The sequence below is a fragment of the Cupressus sempervirens genome, chromosome 6 (genome assembly GCF_028749045.1).
Source record: "Cupressus sempervirens isolate cs-2001-9-10 chromosome 6, ASM2874904v1, whole genome shotgun sequence".
In the NCBI taxonomy this organism is placed as follows: Eukaryota; Viridiplantae; Streptophyta; class Pinopsida; order Cupressales; family Cupressaceae; genus Cupressus; species Cupressus sempervirens.
The window spans coordinates 685,782,343-685,801,484 of record NC_143123.1 but is presented as its reverse complement, the minus strand read 5'-3'; the positions used below and the strand labels follow the sequence as shown (position 1 = coordinate 685,801,484).

Below are 19,142 nucleotides of genomic sequence, written 5' to 3'. Positions count from 1 at the left end.
TTGCTTGCTTTTTGTATTTTTATTTGTATGAAAAGATCCTGCCTGCAATTCATTTATGGGTTTGGATCTGGCTGGCATATATTTTCACACTGTCTGCACTCTTGTTCTATCAGATGCATGAATCAACATCTAGAGTGAGGGTTGTAGGCATATTCCATAACATAGAGTCCTAGATCAACTAGAAGATCTCAAAGAATAAATTTGATAAGAGATAATTATATTGATTAATGAATAATAGGATGAATACTTTAGTCAGTCAGTCTTGGTAATGCCACTGGGAGAATCAAAAAGTTTACTACACCCACATGCCCACGTGAGTCTACACTTGTGATTACAGAGAGCAAGAGAGTTTGTAGAAAGGAGAAAACTGTAAGCACTAGACATGTTTTATACAAAAACTTCATATTGTAATTCCCATTAGGTCAAGAGTTGCGAGACAAAATATTTTTTAGGGTTTGATAATGGTGTACATGCATTAGTGTATAACAGATGATTGAATTCGGGCATAGTATCTTCCCTTGTGTCGTTGTTGGGGTGCTAGTGGTTCCATATCGATCTTGTTATCTCTCCTCCAGCCTGAAAGTATGTGTCGAGATCAAAGTTCCCTGAATTGCTGTGATTTCGGCGATTTGGTGATACGAGTAAACCTTACCGAGTAATGGTGACTCGGTAACTTGTTTCAAGAAGAAATCGCCAGAAATTGCCAAGTTAAGTGATCCATTGAATAATTGCCAAAATCGCTGGCAAAAATCGACCGTTTCAAAACAAAAAACAAAAAACAAAAAACAAACAAACATTTTTTTCTAATTTTCTTCAACATTTCTTTTCTTTATATCTGTAAAAGGCCTTCTAATTGTTTAGTATGACAAGTAGAGGGGGAAAAGTGACAGAGAGGATGATGAGGATGAGGATAAGGCTTGAGCTAGAGCTTAAGGAGATAGATTTGTTTTTTCATTTTGTTTACAGTGTTATTGTTTGTACTTTACACATATGCTCATGGATCTTACATACATTTACGATTTAATGTCATTGGTTTTATGGATCTTACATATTTTTATGATTTGACAATGTTTATGATCCTATATATCCATGTCATATGATCCTATGTTTTCTATTTACTTCAGCTACAATTTACACATTACGTATGTGATATATCTATCATTTATGTTCCTTGTTTATGTATGTTAGCTTCTATTTGATGATGTTATAGTGTGTTCAAGTTATATTCAATAAATGGTGCATGAAATAAGTTTTAAATCATTAAAATCTTTAAATTTCAAGGGTTTTTTCAATGCCGATTCGTAGCAGAGTCATAGCCGATTCACGAGTTAAGTCAGCCTTGCTGATTCTGAGTTTTGGTTCTTTGGTTGAGATGCCTTTCCTTGTGTGCACAGGAGTTACCAGCTGCGTGGTCTTTCTTGCAGCCATTTTTTGTTCGTTTGCTGAACAACCTTAGTCAATTGGCTCCTTGCTTTTCCACTGATTAGCAGTTGTTCTATTGCGTCAGTCCTGCTTTGAAGGCTCAAAAGGTTGGCTTAGAAGTTTAGTTGTTAGGTTTGGATTTTAAAATTTTAAGCATTCTAGAAGTATCTATCTTTTTGGTGTTGGATGTTGGGTACCAACAAATTCACACGTTTTTTGATGACAATTGTGTTCTGCTCCTTAAGTTTCCAGCTTGTTGAATCAGTCTTTGAAGACTGTTATTTGTATTTTTTAGGGTAGTGTCAATTGAGCAATCTTTATTTTGAGTTGTATTGCTTGTAGGCAAAGGAAAAGCTGGAGGGGGTGGAGTTGGCCGATTGTGACCATTCTTTTCAGTATTATCCTTAACCCAAAAAATGTACAATAGAGGAAAGAGGTGTAATGTAATGTCCCTTTCTACTATTAACGGAGGCACTACTTGTAACCTTTGCAATTCAAACAATATACAAACAATTGCTGATAAGCAAGTACTATTGAATGATATTCAATACCAAATACATATGCTTTTACAAATGACAATAACTTGACAATCAAGTACTTCAAATGATGCTTAATTCCAAATGTGTGCACTGCTATAAAATGACAGTGACTGCTTAACAATCAATTACAATATATGATGGCTGTGTCTGATATGCAGATAAGTATATGCACAACTGAGAATGATCCTAGTACCTGGTATTGCTGTCTCTGATATACAAGTGTTAATATGTGAATATACAAGCAGTCCCTAGTATAACAATAACAACATGCAATGAATATTGTAACATGTTGTATCTGATATGTTGATGTTATTATGTTCCGGATAATGCTAAAGCCGTGTCTGATACAGGAATATAAATGTACTTGCACTCTCTGACTGATATTTATGTGCTTGCACCAATGATTGCCAAAAGCAATAAGCTCTACAATAAGCGATTCACAAAGGATACGATATATATCATATTCTCCAATTCATATCTTGATTGATTGATGCGATCATAATAATATATGAGCGATAAGAATGGATGTCATTGAAGACACACATCTCTTCTTGCTATGAATAGTTCGTACCCTTCCATATAATTTGAATAATAACCTCAGTCGTTACCTTTCCAAGTAATAGACAGCTGGCTTATTATTAGTTGTTGTTTCTAATACTATACTATATTCTATATATACATTGTATTACCTGGTAGTACATGTACACATTAAAAAGGAGGAGATAAGACAGTGTCTTCGTGGACATTGACTCCCCATTCTTCTATTTGCATGTACACATTCAAAAGGAAGAGATAAGACAATGTCTACGTGGACATTGACTCCCCATTCTTCTGTTTGCATATTCTTTTAAAGACATTGATTCCGAGTATCTTCCGCACACCATCATGATTTATTTGTTCCTTGTGGAGTATTGATAGACTATCCTTTAACTTGTATATGTGTTGGATAACAGATTGTCATTTTCTTGAAAATGGTCTTAGCCTCGACTCTTTGCCCAAAACTAAAGGAACAAACTGATACTAGCAGAATGAATCTAGGTAGGTGCTCTATCAAAGACCCCCGAATTTTAAGGGTACAACTCCCCTTGAGAATTATTTTCAATCTATTTTGGTCCCACAACTAACTTAAAGGTATGTTCTTAATCCGAGAGCAATAGAGGAAGAACCAAGTAACCTATAACTATAGGATACTCAGGCAGGTTTTAGGACTATCTCTAAACTGCTATCTACTTCTACATGCATCTAAACTAACTAAATGCAAACACAATGAATACTGAAATGGTTCTCGACCTAAATGGATCACAGTCCATGTGAAAACCACTATCAGTGACTTCCTAACCATTTCGCATTCCAATCCTCAAACAAACTAACAGCCTCGGCTTGACAGTAAGGTGACAATGAAAGAATTAAAGTGACAGTCAGTCACAAGAACTCCTTACCCCAATAAGCTATCAAGACTCAAATAATTCCCAACCCTTTCATCAATCAACCGTCTCTCTACAACTTCGAGTTTGATTTGGTAGTCCTAGCCACCGGGGGAAGATTGCACAGAAAACTGCCGATCTTATTTACTTCTCAAAAAGTTACATGTATAGGCCCTTTAGAACTGGCTAGTTACATTTTATGATTGACTGATCAGTCATCCATAGACGTGTTCTAAAAATAGGATTGACTGAGCATAGACGTGTTCTAAAAATAGGATTGACTGATCAGTCATCCATTACAAAGCCTTAGCCTATGAGGAGAATGCCAAGTATGGCTAAAATATTAGAAAAAGAGAGAGGAAGACGGGGTGACACTTGTCACATCTTGCAGGAGAGTGTAACACTTTTGATAGAGCATCGTTCTTCTTTGGAGTTACGGATTTAGCTCTGCAGCCCTTCATTGCATCAGTTACATTCTTCAGCTCCATAATACCTGGAATGAGGATATTGTCAACTCTGCTCAAGAGACTGGAACCAACCTCCCTATAATGAGAAAGAAGAGAAGATATTGAAGAATGAGGAATCTCAGATCTGATCTGTTCATGACAAGTGTCCACTTGAAATCTCATCCTGCTGCTGCCATGAAATATCTCTCATCTTTCCTCTTTCTGCTGATATGCAATACTCATATATTTGAATCAAAATCAGGCCATTTCCAAGCTTAGTCAAACCGTGGTTGACTCTTCTTGACATGTGGCATTCTGTGATTGGTCGCTTGATCCCTGTCACCAGCTTTGTCATGTTACACCTGGGTGCTTCGCCATGTCATTGCCACATGACATCATCTCGCTTCTCATCTCTCATAGCTATGGCTTGTGGTTGCGCAAGATTTCGACATGAGCCTCCTGCACAGTCACTTGGCAGCAAAGCACAACTTCGAAAGTCTTCAGATTTGGCCATACGATGTTATGCTTAACTGTCCATGGACTTATGCCTTTACGCTTTCCTCTTTGGATGTAACATTGTGACCACTCTTAAGTTGCACTTGTGCTCATACACCTTCCTTTCTGGTTGTAAGTTCGGGAGACATAAAACCTTATCATAAAATCCTTTACGAACTTATGTTCACTATCTTGGTCGTATCTTCGGATGACTTTTCAAGTCAATTTTGATCCTTTTAATTTTTGGCCTGGAATGGATTTGAGTGTGGACAAGTGTCATTATTCTGGAGACTTTCTCCAAAACTTTTTTTGTCCTTCAACATTTAGGCCCGAAACGTGACTAGGGCCATTCGATTTTGTTGATCGAACAATGTGTAACTCTTGTTGAGGATGCCAATGCCGTAATAGATATTAGCTCAAGTATGCCACATGTCCTCTTTCTGGAGAATATGTGAATACAACATGACTATTGCCCAAAATCGGCCCAAAATTAATTTGGAGTCGTTGATCTTAGCTTTGTTGGACGATTAGGATGAATTAATGATCTAGGCCCGCAACTTACTAGGTGGAAGGAGATCTACGGCTCCCACTATGCTGTGAAGATCAAAGAGTTTGCATCTGGCTAAAGTGGTAAAGCGAGGACCATTGGATTCAATCGCTTAACCACTTCACTTGGTTCGTTGTGGGTCTGCTGCCACGTGGATCTTTATGACTTGAGATTTGACTATTCAATGCTTAGTCACACAAATCCTTACTTATATAATATTTGACTTTTCTTCCTCCCGACGTGGCTGATCACGACTTGATTTGGACCGTGTCAATGATCACATCAACCTGCTATGCATCACCAACTTTTGTCTATGCTTTCTACGATCTCTTCGTTCAACTGGTTCTTCTTCATCGTTTTGGCTTTGGATCTTCATGGAATCTTTTCCTTTGATGTACTCAGAACTAGTTCTTCACTTCAAGCAGGTTCTGAGCATGGATAGATGTTTTGATAGAACTCATTTAACTTTCTTCTCATCTTAGGAAAAAGCTCGACACTTGTCCACCCATCCTAGAATCACCTAGCTAATTGATAGTGCTTGACTTGCTCTATTTCCCGCATGGTTAGGCTGACAGTGGTAGATGAGAAGAACTGCATCCTAATGGCAGTCTAGACTTGACATGTTTTGCATTAGATTACCATTCACTTAGGAGCTCAAAACTGAGAAGACTTAAAGCACACCAACAATTGGCTTTGACTTGGGGTCTTATGCATGAGAATGTCTAAGTAGGAACCTAGATATCTCTGAGTTTCGCCAAAGGAATTGATAGAACACACAAACACCATCGAAAAACTACCTACTTGTTTACTATAGCAAAACACCCTTGCAAAGATTAGTGCCTAGTCCATTGGGTTGTAGAGTCAAAAGTAGCACAGGGAGATGCATTTGCAATTGGGTGGTGAGGAAGCAAGGCAGTCAACACAATAGAAAAGCAAACACACAAAAGGAAAGAGAGAAAACATAACTAAAGCACACAACCTAACCTAAGATATGTACAGAGGTAGGAAGAATCCTACATTTACGTGAAATTGTTGACGGGTTGAGAGACATAGGAGCCTTTCTTCCACAATTGGTTTTGTTTTCCTAGCAGGACCCCTACTTGCACTAGCATCATGACAGTTTGAAACCTCCAGATAATATGCAGGACTAGATTGAATCCCCACTCAGGTCCAAAAAGCCACGCTTAATTATCTATCACTTCATCTTCCTTAGGTCCTTTTACAGTCTTCTTTTGATTATTTTCTAGGAGAGAAAGATGGATACACACTTCTTTAATAGAAGTAGGGTGATTAGCACCGGGCTTTCAGTGTCGATCTCACATAATTGAGCTTTGTCAACCTAGGCACAAAAAGGCTTCTTCTGCACAAGATCCGCTATTGGATAAACATCACTTCCTTGCATTTAAGAATCAAATCACCCTCAGATATGCAGCAATCCTAATTCTCCCTAATCTCCGGTGTATCATCATTATTCTTAAAAATAGCAAGACTAAACACAGGAGGTTCAATCATGAACAACCCTTCTTCAATCTAATTTGAGCTAGTAGCTGGGCCATCAGATGACTCGTTTGTTTTGAGGGATGGCAAGGATCCACAAAAGACATCCTCCTTACAAAGGAGAATTGTATCCACTATTGATGTAGAAGTGTCCAAAGACTGATAATTGACAACAAGACTTCCTTCTTCAATCAAATCTTGAATAGGAGAAAATTCCTTACTAGTGAGAAGCATTACCTTATCTTCCTGAAGCTCCTCTTCATACTGGCAGGATTTCTTCATGTGTTGCTCTTTGCACATCTCCCGAGTAGACATTGAAGTCTTACCTCCTTGTTGCTGAGCATGGAATGGACGCTTCAGAATAGCATGATGATCATCCACCTTTGATTTGAGATCCATTTCATAAGATGCATCTGGCGAAGGCTTACTTTCTTCTTTTGGAGCATCTGCAATATTCACCTGGTCAACAAACGTTGGAAAACTACTAGAGATGTAATCATGTGACTTTACCAAGAGTCCTTCATGTTCAACTGTCTGTGCTTGCTTCATCATCTTTCTTTCACATTCCTGCAGATCCTTTAGTTTACAAAAACGAGCACAAATATGGTTCCAAAACATGTTTGACATATGATCATCTTCAATACTGATGTTTTTGCGGACTGCATAGGATATACTCTCTCTATACTCGACAAAAAGCTCACGAAGCACCTTCTTGTGCGTGGCATGGAGCTCTTCGAGAGTGGGAATGAGCTTCGGCCTTGCTTGCTTCAACGTCAGCTCCTCTCTTTGCATGTCTTTCAGCTTGTAGAATCTGGCGCACACATTCCCACAGGGATGCAGAAACATGATCTTCTTCAATATTGATATTCATTTGGACGACATGGGGGATGCTTAATATAGAATCACAAGCTCTTACAGTAGCTTATTAGTGGTCTTGTTGAGTTCTTGGAGAGTGGGTTTAAGCCCTGGCCTTCTCGCAGTTTTTGAATTTGGCATAATCAGTGAGTTACACTGGACCTTCCTAGATCAAAGAAAGTAGGTCCTTCATATAGAGTCGCTATCCTCCATCCTCAGGGAGGAACCTATGGATTTTTGAGAATGAAAACCCTAGCGCTAGACACTGATTCAAATCCCCAGTAGTGTTGCGAAAAACTGTTGGCTAACAGATTGTCCTTTTCTTGAAAATGGTCGTAGCCTCAACTCTTTGCCCAAAACTAAAGGAACAAACTGATACTAGCAGAATGGGTCTAGGTAGGTGCTCTATCAAAGACCCTTGAATTATAAGGGTACAATTCCCCTCTAGAATGATTTTCAATCTATTTTGGTCCTACATCTAACTTAAATGTATGCTCTTAATTCGAGAGCAATAGAGGAAGAACCAAGTAACCTATAACTATAGTATACTCAGGTAGATTTTAAGACTATCTCTAAACTACTATCTACTTCTACATGCATCTAAACTAACTAAATGCAAACACAATGAAAACTGGAATGGTTCTTGACCTAAAGGGATCGCAGTCCATGTGAAAACCGCTATTAGTGACTTCCCAACTAGTTCACATTCCAATCCTTAAACAAACTAACAGGCCTGACTCGATAGTAAGGTGACAATGAAAGAATCAAAGTGAGAATTAGTCACGAGAATTGATTACCCCAATAAGCTATTAAGACTTAGACAATTCCCAACCCTTTCATTAATCAATCCTCTCTCCACAACTTTGAGTCTCACTTAGTAGTCCCAGCAACTGGGGGGAGATTGCACAGAAAAATGCCAATCTTATTTACTTCCGAAAAAGTTTCATTTATAGGCCCTTTAGAATTGGCCAATTACATTTCATGATTACCACACAGAGCATAGACGTGTTCTAAAAATAGAATTGACCAACCAGTCATCTGTTACAAAGCCTCAGCCTATGTGGACAATGCCAAATATGGCCAAAATATCAGAAAAAGAGAGAGGAAGAAGGGGTGACACTTGTCACATCTTGTAGGGAGAATGTAATGCTTTTGTTAGAGCATCAATTCTTCTTTGAAGTTACGGATTTAGCTCTGTAGGCCTTCATTGCATCAGTTACATTCTTCGGCTCCATTATACCTGGAATGAGGATATTGTTAGCTCTGCTCAATAGACTAGAACCAACCCCCCTACAGTGAGAAAGAAGAGAAGATATAGAAGAATGAGGAATCCTAGATCTGATTTGTTCATGACACATGTCCACTTGAAATCTCATCCTGCTACTGCTACAAAGCATCTCTCATCTTTCCTTTGTTTGTTGATATACAATATTCATATATTTGAAACAAAATCAGGCCCTTTCCAAGCTTAGTCAAACTGTGGTTGACTCTTCTTGACACGTGGCCTTCTGTGATTGGTTGCCTGATCCTTGTCACCAGCTTTGTCATATTATACCTAGGTGCTTTACCATGTCATTGCCACATGGCATCATCTTGCTTTTTCTCATTTCTAACAGCTTTGGCTTGCAAGATTTCGACATGTGGAGCCTCTTGGACAGTCACTTGATTGCAAAGAGTAAGTCCAGAAGTCTTCAGATTTGGCCATACGATGTTACGCTTAACTGTCCATGGATTGTGCCTTTACGCTTTCCTCTTTGGATGTAACGTCGTGATCACCCTTAAGTTGCACTTGCGCTCATACCCCTTCCTTTCTGGGTGTAAGTTCGGGAGACATAAAACCTTATCATAAAATCCTTTACGAACTTATGTTCACTGCCTTGGTCGTATCTTCAAATGACTTTTCAAGTCAATTTTGATGGTTTTAATTTTTGGCCCAAAATGGATTTGAGTGTGGACAAGTGTCATTATTCTAGGGACTTTTTCCAAATCTTTTTGTCCTTCAAGATTTAGGCTCAAAACATGACTAGGGCCATTTGATCTTTGTTGATCGAATGGTGTGCAACTCTTGTTAAGGATGTCAATGCCGTAATAGCTCTGAGGTCAAGTATGCCACATGTCCTCTTTCTAGAGAATATGTGAATATAGGATGACTGTTGCCCAAAATCGGCCTGAATTTCATTTGGAGTCGTTGATCCTAGCTTTGTTGGAGTCGTTGATCACACAGTTAAATCCTGATAGCAATATCACAACTTGACTAACTGTGGAAATCATCTCCTACTTATCGATCCTAGCTTTGTTGGACGATCAGGATGAATTGATGATGTAGGCCCGAAACTTACTAGGTGGAAGGAGATCTATGGCTCCCACTATGCCGTGAAGATCAAAGAGTTTGCATCTGGTTAAAGTGGTAAAGCAAGGGCTATTGGATTCAATCACTTAACCACTTCACTTGGTTCGCTGTGGGTCCGCTACCACGTGGATCTTTACGACTGGAGATTTGAATCTTCAATGCTTAGTCACACGAATCCTTACTTATATGATATTTGACTTTTCTTCCTCCTGATGTGGCTGATCATGATTTGATTTGGATCATTGCTCTAATCACATAACGACCCGAAACGCATCGCCAACTTTTGTCTATGCTTTCCATGATCTCTTCGTTCAACTGGTTGCTTCTTCATTGCTCTGTCTCTGGATCTTCATGGAATCTTTTCCTCTGATGTACACATATTTGGTTCTTCAGTTCAAGCAAATTCTGAGCATGGATAGATGTATCGATAGAGCTCATTTTACTTTCTTCTCATCTTATAAAAAGCTTGACACTTGCCCTCCCATCCTAGAATTACCTAGTTGACTGATAGTGCTTGACTTGGTCCATTTTCTACACGGTTAGGCTCACAGGGGTAGATGAGAAGAAATGCGATCCTAATGGTAGTCTAGACTTGACTTGACATATTTTTCATTGGATTGCCATTCACTTAGGAGATCAAAACTGGGAAGACCTAAAGTACATCAACAACTAGCTTTGACTGGGGGACTTAGGCATGAGAATGTCTAATTAAGAACCTAGATATCTTTGAGTTTCGCCAAAGGAATTGGTAGAAAACACACACTAGCGACAAACTACAACATAACACCATTGCAAAGATTAGTGCCTAGTCCATTGGTTTGCAGAGTCAAAAGTAGTACATGGAGATGCATTTGGAATTGGGTGGTGGAGAAGCAATGCAGTCAACACAACAGGAAAGCAAACACATGGAAAATAGGAAACAAAACAAAACTAAAGCACACAACCTAACCTAAGATATGTACAAAAGTAGGAAGAATCCTACCTAGAAACCAGTGACAAAAGGTACTTACGTGAAACTGTTGACGGGTTGAGAGTAGTAGGAGGCTTTCCTCCACAATTGGTTTTGTTTTCCTAGTAGGATCCCTACTTGCATCAACATCATGCAATTCAAAACCTCCAGATAGTATGCAGGACTCAATTGAATGCTCCATTGAGGTCTATAAATGCTTCATTATATATCACTTCATCCTCCTCAGATCCTTTTACAATCTTCTTTTGATAATCTTCTAGGAGAGAAAGATGGATATACAATTCTTTGACAAAAGCAGGCTGATTAGCACCGAAGCTTTTAGTGTCACTCTCGTATAATTGAGCTTCGTCAACTTGGGCACAAAAAGGCTTCTTCTGCACAAGATCTGCTATTGGATAGACATCCGCTTCCTTGCATTTAAGAATCAAATCATTCTTAAATATGCCGTAATCCTGATTCTCCCTAATCTCCAGTGTATCATCAATATTCTTAAAAATAGCAAGACTGAAGGTTCAATCATGAACAACCCTTCTTCAGTCTGATATGAGCTAGTAGTTGGGCCATCAGATGACTCGTTTGTTTTGAGGGATGACAAGGATACACAGAAGACATCCTCCTTACAAAGGAGAATTCTATCCACCATTGATGCAGAAGTGTCCAAAGATTGACAGTTGACAACAAGACTTCCTTCTTCAATCAAATCTTGCATAGGAGAAGATTCCTTACCAGTGAGAAGCATTACCTTATCTTCCTGAAGCTCCTCTTCATACTGGCAGGATTTCTTCATGAGTTGCTCTTTGCACATCTCTCGGGCAAACATTGAAGTCTTAACTCCTGGTCCCTCATCATGGAATGGACACTTCAGAACAGGATGATGGTCGTCCACCTTTGATTTGAGATTCGCTTCATCAGATGCATCTGATGAAGGCTTATTTTCTTCTTCTGGAGCATCTGCAATGTTCACTTGGTCAGCAAACATTGGAAAACTATCAGGGGTGTCATCTTGTGACTTTACTAGGAGTCCTTCATGTTCAACTGTCTGTGCTTGCTTCATCATTTTTCTTTCATATTCCTGCAGATCCTTTATTTTGCAGAAATGGGCATAGATGTGGTTCCAAAACATCTTTGACATATGATCATCTTCAGTACTGATGTTTTCGCGATTTACATAGTAGATACTCTCTCTATTATCGGCAAAAAGCTCACGAATCACCTTGTCGTCCATGGCATGAGCTCTTCGAGACTGGGAATGAGCTTCGGCCTTGCTTGCTTCAACCTCAACTTCTCTCTTTGAATGTCTTTCAGCTTGTAGAATCTTGCACACATACATTCCCACAGGGATGCAGAAACATGATCGTCTTCAATGCTGATATTCATTTGGACGACATGGGAGATGTTTGCTTTATATAGAACAATGGCCAATGTGTTAATTCTAGGTCAAATCATTGGATTCCCCAAAAAAAAAGATGTTTAAGATCCAGGGTGGAGATTAGCAAAGAGTAGGGATAAGAGTTGAAGGAGCTCAAACATAGGACCATCCCTATATCTGATTCCAACAAGGCCAAGACTAAGCAAACAAGAGGAAAAAATGAACAAAAAAGTTAAATACCCTTAACAGTACTTCTCTATCAAGAGTTTTCATAAGGATTAGCTTCTCATACGTGAGTGATGTAGTCTTGGACCTAAAAGCCAAACAATACTTTGTTGGGGACTATAACCCCTGTTATTGTTGATTAATAGATTGGATGATGAAAACTTAAGATTGTTTGTATAGATGATGGTCAGTAGCATTTTCAAAATATATTTAAAAATCTAACAATATGTACAAAAGAAAATCGAACAATATGCATCCGTAAGATTCGCACGGCACTAAGATTAATGGGGGAAACCCTTTTGGTAGAACACCCACCGCAAAAAGATATATTATTCAATATGAAGGTTGATTCAGTACAAATTTTGTTGAAGATACAGTGCAAAATGAATTGCTTTATAGAAAGCAAGTTCTCTAAAATTCAGGAAAAAGCTAAAAATGCTAGAAAAGAAAAATAAAGCTCAACTAGTCTAGAGGAGGCCCAACTAAATCTCCTCTAAGTGAACTTAAGCTAAGCTTGCATTTACAAGCATGCATGAGCATTTGCATAAAAATGTAATGCAACAATATGCAAGTATGCATGATGCAACAAATATTTGTATGATGCATCAAATACATGTGCTCTAACAATTACTCCTATTTTTTCATCTCTCTTTTTTAGGCTAAGGTCATTAATGGCCATTATAGCTCTGAGTCTATACCATTCACTCAACAATGGTTCACCCTACATGATATTTGTGGTGATTGAAAAAAGAACAAGAAAATAACATTATTATCTGAGAGGATCTTGGAGGTTTGCTCTGCAAGATCATTTCCAATGACCATTCATACGGTCCCCTCACGGGGAGCTAATGCAGAAAGATAGCATTCTTCAATTATCATATCAACTAGGAGAACCATTCGATTTCTATACAGAATACAATTCATGTTATTGGACTTTGCAGAGATCACACCCCACTAATCTCGTAAAGGGGATATTCAATAGAGGAAAGGTCTGAAAAACAAAGTGAAATTTGAGGGTTCATGCAATCTAAAAAGGCTTCCTGTGACCAATCCTGAGCATGCAAATAGTCATCCAATACATACCAATTTTTTTGCGTTGTCTTCTAAAGATAGTTTGTGGACACTGTATTTCTTAAGAGAAAGAAGATATAATTTGGAGATGCCATATTTCTGAAGAGAAACTTGGAGTTATATTGCACTACTCAAACCATTCCTTGCTTCCATGAATCATGAATTATTATTTCTAGAATTCTAGCATATTGTCAATTGCATAACTAGTGATGTAGTCTACCATCTTTTTCATTTCTGTGTAAGAGTCCATTGTAGAAAAGGATATGTTTGTGTTGAGCAAAGGCCACACCCTATCCAATATATTTTTGAGCTTGCAGTTAACTATGAATCTGTTCTTAGCTGTATATTTGGTCTGAATGCAAGTGCAGTATGGATTAGATATACGGTTGATATATCTTCCTGCCTTTCCAGGATCTAGTTATCAATATCAGTACATATTTCTCTGCAAATTTTAAGTAGTTGCTTAAAAAAGATAAAAATTAAGAGTGCAATTCTAAGTCAAAGTTAGTTATGTCTTATAAAAAGACAAGTTTCTAACCACTAAAAAGTCCCTTTGTATATTCAATGCTTGGTTGTGTGGGCATGCGTATCCACACCCTTGGTTTGTATACCCACGTACCCAAGTACCTGGTACTCAGTGGAAAGCATCATAGTTAAGGACCTTGATTAAGATTTCTGATTTTTGTTTCAGGTTTTTGTTTGCATAACAGCTTGTTGTTTATCAAACTTAATTCAATATGTAATCAATTCAAAACTTTGATACAATTCTGATTAACAGTAAACTTTATCACTGCTCAATTCAGAAGTTTATCATTTGCAATATGGCATTGTTATATGATTTATGTCTTCTTGTTCATGCTTAAAGTCTGCCTTCTCTGTTATGCATCTAAACATTTACCAATATTATTATTACAAACATATTGCAAATCTAAAACTGAAAACAATACATTATATTTGCAAACTTTATCACTGTTCTTGTTTTGAAAAACCATTGTCATGACTCATAATTTCAGATTTTCTATATATTTATTATATTAAAAAAATGTTTTGACATACCCAAGTACCCCTGTCACCTATTTTGAAAAATAGTTGTGCTGGTACTGGTACTACCCAAGTACCCCTGTCCCCGTGCAACCGTGATTCAATGTTATTTGTTTGTTTTTTTGTAATATCCAACACAAGCCTTGGATGCAGTTTAACCATATATATGTATATATTTTTGTGTGTGAAAAAAGAATGCCTTTAATATGATGCAACTGTATATAATATATATACACCACATATTGTGTTCCGTTGGATACAATGCTTTTGTATATATGTATGCATTTTTGTGTGTGCACGCACATGTGCGTGTGTACAACACACAAATGCGTATATAGATACTGCTGTATTGTATCCAAGGCTTTTAGAAAAACTCTGTACCAAACACCATGCTGATAGTGAATTATCTTATCTCTACTTCTGCAACTTATGTTTTATAGCCAAATTGTACAAACTGTAGTTTACAGTACAGTAATCAGTTAATGATGTCAATGCTTATTAATATGCAATGCTCTTTCATCTCATTCCCATTCCCAATGGGAGTCACAGTGAATTTGATTGAAAAAAATAAGTAACTGATATTTTGATTAAAATATAGTCATTTACCTCCTCGTATTATCTTTTGACAGGAAAGACAGATCCTTATGTTGTCCTTGTTCTAGGCGAACAAGTCATCCAAAGTAAGAAAAATAGCCAGACTACAGTTATTGGTCCTCCTGGCGCTCCTATATGGAATCAGGTGAGTATGGACACATAAATCTGAATTGATAGGGAATGACATTATTTTATTGCATATTTACTGAACTGATCTTAACCTTAGTCATATTGCATTTCTTTGCTTCCAAAGTAAGTGTGTTCAGAAGCATTAATTTTCTTGATTTTGACAGTTGTTTGGTGTTTGGTTTAACAATGCAGGATTTCCAGTTGCTTGTTGTTGATCCACAGAAACAAAAGCTGGGTGTTAAAGTGAGAGATTATTTTGGTCTCACAAATTACACCGTGGGCATTGGTGAGGTATTTTATCATCATGTCTCCCTCCTTTAGAAATATGAGGATATTTGTGGCACTGAGCAATTATATGACTTTTCTTTCTTATTCATTAATAGCAGTTATGCATATATGTAATGCTAAAACCCATTTGCCTACAAATTAGTGAAGTGAATAAGCTAATTTGTTTTGACAGAAGAAACCATAGCATAGTTGTAGTAGACCAGTGTTGCTAGGAGACTGGTGCTAACACACTATCTAAAAGTAAATTAATTTGTTACTTTTGTTTGTAGATTTTTTTATATAACTTAAAATATAGAAGTATATTAAAAAATATTATTAGATTATTTTTAGTATCTTCAGTCCTTAATATATTTAGCTCGTTCTTCTAGAACCTTAGTTAATGGTCATTTATGTTTTTCTTTTACTTTTTCTCAGTTAAGTCTATTTTTAGAGTGTGCTACAATTAGCATCTGTAAGTTCTATTTCAGAGCTCATTGTTAATGCAATAATCAATCCGTTTTTCTGTTCATTCTAGTTTTTTAAATTTCATGGTACTAGAGGGATCCGTGGGGTTTCAAAAAATTGGGCAAATTTTTTAAGGAAAAAATTACAGCCCTTATTGATCTGGAACGTTTTCCAGACATTAGTTTTGCAAACTTTTTAATAAAAAAATTGCCGCAGGTATTTTTGAGTGGCAAATTTTTTCTGAGAAATTTGAAATTAATATTTCAAATATTTGCAGACTATATGAAACCTGATAGGGTTTACTGCAAACCTGAAGGTCTGAATTGTGGGTCAAACTTGAGTTGAAATTGCCAGGTTTGCAATGTGCCCCATCAATCTCTGGCACCAAAGAACACAACAAAAAAAAAATACACCAACGTGCAGATTGCAGGTTTTTTCTTTGACATCATCCCTTCAAATTTTCTGGCATTTTCTTTTTTTGGTCCAAGTCGTCCTTCAAAGTCCCTGATTTTTGTTGTTTGCTGGCAGTGGTCAAATACCAACCTGCCCTAGTGATTTATGCGCCTTCTCCTTTGATGACTTCGGGATTTTTTCTGACACTTATCCAAGGCCCTATGCATTTTCAGCTGCCAGATCATTGTGCCAGAATCTTTTTGTCATATTGGCCCATAAAGAAGAGTCAGAATTTTTTTGGAAACTATCTGCGGTCAAGGAAAATTCCAATCCAGATTGTGTGTTTTCTCGCAGCCAGCAAACCTGTTAACCAATCCAGATGATTTTCATTCTGACCTCTTCCGCAATTTTTGCGTCACCGTTTCAGGCGTTTTCTGCATGAGAAAAAAGAAACCCTTATAACTGTTTGTCAGCAGTTCTTGTCTTTTTCCGGCTGCTCCACATCAACAGGTGATTTTCCTTGGTGGCTATTTCCACCTCAGGGTTGACCTGACATTTATTTGGAGCCTTTTTTGGTATTTTTGGGGAGTTTTCCTGTTTAAGAGAACATTTTCCTCTTTTTTTCTGCTGTGTAACCTGCATTTTTTGGGCGGCTGCAGACACAAAACACAATGATTTTGTTTTAAGTATTTCTGGTGGTTTTAAGCAGTCAAACCCACATTTTTCTTGTCTGTTGGTTTTGGCCCGAAATTTCCATCCACGCATTTGCAATTTTGTTGCTCTTCGCACAGACACCCACGGCTAAGCAGTGCCATGTTCTGTGTGGTTTCACATGGTATATCAATTATCTACATTGCACAGGCAATAAATTTTTTATTTATTCCATTTATTTGCCAGACACAAAACCCTAATCCAAGCTGCCAATTTCAGCAATGGCTTTTCTATACTTTTTGGATAAAGGTTTTTAAATAATTTTTTATTCCCAAAATAATGCTTGGTGGGTTTCCATAATTTTTTCCCTTAAAAAATTCAGTTGAGTATTACCATTTCTCCTAAAAAACGGAGTTCCGTATTCTCTGATCCATACCTCTTCTTCGATTGGTTTTTTCTATCAAATTTTTTTTTTCTCCAAAACTGTTTTTGTTTTCTGTAATATGTGAAGTTTGTGTGGGATGTTCTTTTAGGGTTTTCACCGTTTTTGTCCAAAAAAGTGATGCTTTGTAATCTTTAAATTATGGTATTTTGTAGTTTGTTTTGGGCCATCATGCTTATCTGCAAAATTTGAAGGTTTTGCCTATTTTTCCTCAAAATTCTGCCATTTATTCTCAGTTTTTGTCTGTCTCCAAGGAAGAGCAACTTCATTATTCAACATTAGGTTGAGTGTTTTTGTGATGATTTCTGGTCAGCGGTTTTGCCGACTTTAGGAGAGTTAGTGGAGGAGTCCATGGCAGGCTTTAATTTCACACCAACAAATCATTCTGAAGGAGACAACCTTATCTTTATTTTTTCTAGGATACTCTTGGTCATTAGCACTCAATAGATCCAAGGAGGGTCTCAACAACAACAAAATGTTATGAAGTATTTGTGACTATAAGACATGTATTGTCTTCTGCAGCTTAGTTCATAGAATGACCTTTAAGGGAGGGTATTAGATTATTTTTAGTATCTTAATTTTTTGCTATATTTTGTTTTTTTTTGATCAGTAATTCATAATAATATATTAATATAGCAAAACAAAAAGGTACATTGGGTGCCATCTAGGCATGACACATCAGCTGTGAGAACACATACAATTGCCCCAACCCATTTCAAAAGATGCCACATGGGCCAAAATAGTCGAGAATCCAACCCCCCAAACCAATATGCAAAGCTGCTACATGGGCTAAGACATCCGAGCTTTACAAGAGACAAAGGATTAGAGAATAACATACCATTGGTTCACAGAGACACAAAAAGTGATCTATACCATGACCATTGCAAAGGGACACAACAAAAACTTCAAGCTACCATCGCTTCCCAATCAATCTTTGAACCACTTTAAAGCCACCTCCCTGGTTATAGTGGGAATCTCCATAACAAGATGCGACACCTTCCTCCTCTTGCTTCCACCGGTTTCCTTTCTGCTCGACGGTTCCTCACGTTCCTCTATTAGAGAGATATCCATGCTGTAATTAACAGGCCCTAACTCCTCTACAAGAGCATCCTTGTTCAAACCCCTCACCAACCTTTTCTTCACAGGCAACTTTCGTCGAATCAAAGGGTGACTTGACTCATCCTAGGGAGCGGTGGAGTAGATGGGCATTGACCTCACTTTCCTAGATCTTGGCTCCGGTACAAGATAAAGCAACAGACTAAAGGAATTGGATCAGCTTATACCAACCCCACCTTACTAGGGGCATGTGAACTATTTGCGGGGTTGTAGATTCCCATCACCAAAGCCAAGCATCCGCTAGGGTCTATCCCCCATATGCAATCCAACACCCAACTCGGCCTACTGTATGACATTGTCTAAACTACCATTCCACTTTGGTTCAATGGCTTCACTGAAAAAATGTTTGGCTTTGTGTTTTGATTCCGCTACCGTGAGAGCCAAACCCATGAACATGGAGGATATGTCCAAGTTCGTGCACGGTCGCTAGTCATTGTTCATGAATTCTTCATTGAACATCATAGTGATGGCATCCTAGAAGAACTCATCATCCGGTTTGAAAACATTCCGAAGGTGCTTCATTGAGATACTGCCATCAAAGGGTGGCTTTTGGCCCCTTGTGGAAAGAGAGAAATTTGCCTCCATTGTTGATTAGAGAAACAAGGCTTTGAAAGGAAAACGATCGTGCTAGATTAAGTCCCAACTACAGATTAAATAACATTCCCAATCACTAGAAGCATCGGTGGGAAATCCAAAGAAAATCCTAGTTCACATGTATCTTTGTCATATAATCCCATCACAAGCTCAAAAGGCCATATACTCTGCCTCCATTTCCATAGAAGGGGATCCCCAGTGAATGTACTGGGACTTGGGACAATTTGCATTTGTCATGTC

At 37.9% G+C, this 19,142-nt stretch overlaps 1 protein-coding gene across 2 annotated transcripts in view; it reads left to right on the top strand.

The window, feature by feature from the left end:
* The window catches only part of LOC149554054 (uncharacterized), a 128,583-nt gene that overhangs the window by 57,486 nt on the left and 51,955 nt on the right, over positions 1–19,142 (top strand). For both annotated transcript variants that reach the window (XM_089789395.1, XM_089789396.1), the window contains exons 5-6: positions 14,881–14,990; positions 15,167–15,265. In XM_089789395.1, coding sequence (XP_089645521.1) covers positions 14,881–14,990; positions 15,167–15,265 — 209 coding nt within the window. The remainder of the gene's footprint in view (positions 1–14,880; positions 14,991–15,166; positions 15,266–19,142) is intronic.